The sequence below is a fragment of the Sinocyclocheilus grahami genome, unplaced genomic scaffold, assembly GCF_001515645.1.
Source record: "Sinocyclocheilus grahami isolate Dianchi unplaced genomic scaffold, SAMN03320097.WGS_v1.1 scaffold780.1, whole genome shotgun sequence".
NCBI lineage: Eukaryota > Metazoa > Chordata > Actinopteri > Cypriniformes > Cyprinidae > Sinocyclocheilus > Sinocyclocheilus grahami.
The window spans coordinates 284,449-289,031 of record NW_015505959.1 but is presented as its reverse complement, the minus strand read 5'-3'; the positions used below and the strand labels follow the sequence as shown (position 1 = coordinate 289,031).

Below are 4,583 nucleotides of genomic sequence, written 5' to 3'. Positions count from 1 at the left end.
CACTTTTGGAGTTCACGCCCCATTTTGGAGATCTCCGGTCTGCAGTTATACCTACTTGAATTTCCGTGTCAATCCATGTTAATTTTTACCGCGAATAATGCGCTGCCACTTTAATTCAGCACGTGCAGCACAGCAGACTACTGCTGCAGACGCACCGCTCCTGGAGCGCACTGCCGGACCGCAGTTGCGTGCAGTGTGAACGCTCTGATCTGTTAACATGGGTACGGAAAAAATACGCACCACAGACGGAGTGTGTGGACCTGGTGTTACGTTTGTATGCCCGCCCGGTCTGTTCTGTTCTCGTGCTCCATTTAGGCGCGCTGCATTCTGATTGGTTCGGATAGCATACTGCGGGAGGTCGGGGGCGCGGAAAATTGTGCTGTAAAGCGATTTAGAAATCGCGCAAGCATAAATCACGATTATATGATGATTTTGATTAATCGCACAGCCCTAGTTTTAACCCAAACTTTGGGTTAGTCCATATTTGCCCCAAAGTTGGGTTGAAACAACCCAGCATTTTTTAGAGTGTACAAACATGAAAGATATTCTTATGTTTACTTAATAAAAATCCTTAAAGATTTCACAGGAAAATTACATGTAAAGCACAAGTCAATCAGATGATGAAAGAAAGATTGTGTGCAGTGTTTTATTCAGCAAAGTTGATCATGTAGAGGCCTTAAAAATTAATTATACAATAGACTTTATAAGGTTAAACAAATTTTAATCTTATTGGAATCGGAATTAGGAATCGATAAGCAGAACCGGAATCGGAATCGATAAAATTAAAACTATACCCAACCCTAGTGATCAGTGATCAGCTCAAAAATCCTGATCAGAGCACCCTCAGAAAATTTAAAGGAACTTCACGCAACAAATGACGTAATTTACAAAAAAATACAATTTACCAGAAAATAAATATGCAAGGCTCAAAAGATCATAAATGACACCATCTAATGGATACACTGATGTTTTTTTGATACACACAGAAACTCCCGTGAGACTGTTGGAATTACGAAGTGTGTATTGGGTAAAAACACTTTAAGGGCCACAGCAGGAAGCAAAGCTCTGCTTGTAGAAGTGTGCTGTGAGTCACATATCAAGAGAAGCGCTGCACTATCAGTGTTTGCTTCCTCTAATGAGAACAATTAAATGGGCACGAGGAAGCGGATCCAAGATAAGTCCTTGCGTTCAGCTCCACCCTTCACTCCTCTGCTGTAACTGCTGCTATATTTAATCAGTCAACAGGTCAAACCACAAACACAGATCATCCTGATTAATAGCTCAAATATATGTGACAAAGAAACACCTATGATCCATCCGCACAACTAATAATGATAGTCTTTTGACAATATATTGTATATGGATTTGCTTTGAGAGTGGAACCATCATTGCAACCAAATACTGTATAAAATAAATGTATATTTACCAATATAACAATATACAGAAACGAACATTTTCCTACACATCCTAAACATTTTAATATATGAAAAATGGAGAGTGCTGTTGAGCGATTCATTGAATCAGATTCACTGAAATGGACACTTTGGAAAATTAATGGATTTTTTTTAAGTCAAATATTTAGATGTCAAACATATTTATTCTGTTTTAGGTCTATGGTTTTATCAAAAAAATACCACAGAAAAAAACTAGACTAATATAAAATTTCAAACATTAAATTGTTAAAGACAAGTAAACAAATTAATTAGCAATAGCATAAATAAAACTGATCAAATGTCAGGTACAGAAATTGAAATCAAAAGTTTAAAAACACTGTATAGTTTTCTTTTCATAAAATATTGATTAATCATTAAATATACAAAAGATATTCAGTCAGTTAATGATTTTCTTTTGTTATTTGATTAAAGGGGTCATATGATGTTGATAAAAAGAACATTATTTTGTGTATTTGGTGTAATGAAATGTGTTTATGCGGTTTAAGGTTAAAAAACACATTATTTTCCACATACTGTACATTGTTTCTCCTCTATGTCCTGCCTTTCTGAAACGCGTCGATTTTTACAAAGCTCATCGGTCTGAAAAAGCGAGGTGTGCTTTGATTGGCCAGCTATCCAGTGCGTTGTGATTGGCCGAATTCCTCAAGCATGTGACAGAAATGTTACGCCCCTCACCATATTGTGATGCCTGCGGCAACCACATGTGACGACCGGTAAAAGCCGATCCGGCGATCCACAGCGCGAAATTGATGCATTTCCTCAGCGACCAGCACGGATCAGCTCTAGGCATGACGAAGCAGATATCGTCCTCTTTTGGAAGGTCAAACAAACTAGTTTCGCTTTCACAGCGCCACGACATGGCGGCGGCGGCAACAATTGAACAGCGAGAATTAAAACGTTACACCTCATACAAAACACTTCATACAAAAATGAATTTCATTTTTGAAAATGGGGGGGAATTCCACTCAAGAGGTGACTCTTGTGAGCCGATATTTTTCTCAAATATATGATTCTCACCTAAATGTTTGATAATGCAGTGCATTTTTGTTTTAACAATGGGGCAATTGTTGCACCGTAGCTTACACACAGCACAAGCCTGAGTTTGTGAGCCGAATGTGAGGTGGCCTTATGTGAGCGGCACTCTGAGTGTGCATTAAAAATAAATGCAAATTATGAGCTTTAGTGACGATTTGACACTGCCTCGTTTGTGCAAGTGACAATTCCTGTGTCAACTGTACAGCGTGCAGCTCACACAGATGCGATGTGGCGATTATTAAAACTGTGTGCAGTCTCTTTAAAGCTGTATCACAGCTTATGTTGTGCTTGTCTTTCTCTCAGGCTATGGCTTTGTAGACTTTGACAGCCCTGCTGCTGCTCAGAAAGCAGTCAGCGCTCTGAAGACCAGCGGAGTTCAGGCTCAGATGGCAAAGGTAAGAACACACCTGCACACACCTGTTCCTCCTGTCACCTGCAGCAAGATCCGTCTGACACGCTTCACGAGTCGTGTGACGTCAGCAGACTGTGATGTCAGAGGCAGATGCCTGAGAGTGTGAGGAGGACACACCTGTACAGGTGCAGCATCCAGACGAGCCGGCTGACTGGTTGAAAGACAAACAGGAGCCAGTCAGGAACATGTCCAGATCACATTTCACCACTAAAATCAACAGCAAGCAAATTATATTAGAAGTTGAGTTTTTCTATAAAGTAAATGAAGTCTTCTAGATTATCAAGATATTTTGCATTATGATGCATAAGTTAAAGGCTGATGTATACTAATATACACACACATGGTATAAAATGTGTTTAATTGCCATTTTATATATATATATATATATATATATATATATACATCAGCCTTTAATTTATGCGGATTTAAATATTACTGGGAATTGTTTAAAAAAAAAATTAATCTCTATTAAAATCTCTATTGCAAATAATAGGAATAAAATAAATAAATAAAAATATTGATTTTGCTAGAATTTGGGATAAGATGCACTCAGATGTAATGAATAATATCATAATGCACAATTACGATACATTTTTCTGGCATTACAAATTATATTAGAAATGATTTGTTCTATAAAGAAAATTGTGATCAAGATATTTTGCATTGTGACTAGAGGTCAACCGAAATGGGTTTTTCACTGGCCGATGCCGATATTTAGAAATCAGGGCAGCCGATGGCCGATATATGATGCCGATTTTTTTGGCCGATTTTCTTTTTTTTTTTTTTTCATTAATCTCATAAAAGTGAGTTTGAGTAAATGATTATTGCATGGTACAAGATAGTAATGGTAGTAGTAGCCCAATTTAGAGTAATAATACATGGCTCAAAACTTAAGCACCTTCTCAAAACAGTTCTGAAGGAGCGAATATATGACATTGTGGAGGCTATTGTCGGACCCACAGACACATTTCATGAGGAAAGTTAACGTGCACGTTATAATCAGCCCAGAAGTTTCATCTGAATTGAACGCGTTTCTACTTTCACATGCAAATGACTTGCACTTATGAATATAACTTTCCGGCATCAAGTCTAGTAAGGTAAAACGTAATCCTGCTTTCGAAACGGTCTGTTTTACCCTGCCATTAGCTGAGGCTGTGTGTGAACAAGCCACAGCTGCTGCAGCCTTCAGAGCGTGAGCAGCTCCATCTCACGCAGCCAGAGGGAGTTCCGCAACAACGCTTAGCTGCCTGCCCGCCAGTGCACCGGCCTATAAATCGGCCTAATTTGCAGCACAATCGGCCGATGCCGATTAATTAAATGCAAAAAAAATCGGCCGATCAATCGGTCGACCTCTAATTGTGACATTGACTTACAGTGCATTCAGGCTATACATTTTTTACCAGTATGTGTGTTCCCTGGGAATTGAACCCACAAACTTTGCGCTGCTAACGCAATACTCTACCACTGAGCCACATGAACATTATCATCACCATTATTAATCATTAATTTTAAATCTCTCTTATGAATAATAAAATAAAAATCTTTAAACATCTGGATTTGTTTTGGTAGAATTTGAGAAAATGCACTCAGTTGTAATGAAAATAATATTATTATGAACGCATAAAAGGCAGAGCGTTGCATTGCAGTTGTGTATTTTGCATTACTGCACTGAAGAAAAGGAA

At 38.3% G+C, this 4,583-nt stretch overlaps 1 protein-coding gene across 2 annotated transcripts in view; it reads left to right on the top strand.

Annotated features, from left to right (window-relative positions):
- The window catches only part of LOC107561566 (RNA-binding motif, single-stranded-interacting protein 1-like), a 70,993-nt gene that overhangs the window by 42,233 nt on the left and 24,177 nt on the right, over nucleotides 1-4,583 (top strand). For both annotated transcript variants that reach the window (XM_016246037.1, XM_016246038.1), the window contains exon 4: nucleotides 2,793-2,884. In XM_016246037.1, the coding sequence (XP_016101523.1) occupies nucleotides 2,793-2,884 (92 nt within the window). The remainder of the gene's footprint in view (nucleotides 1-2,792; nucleotides 2,885-4,583) is intronic.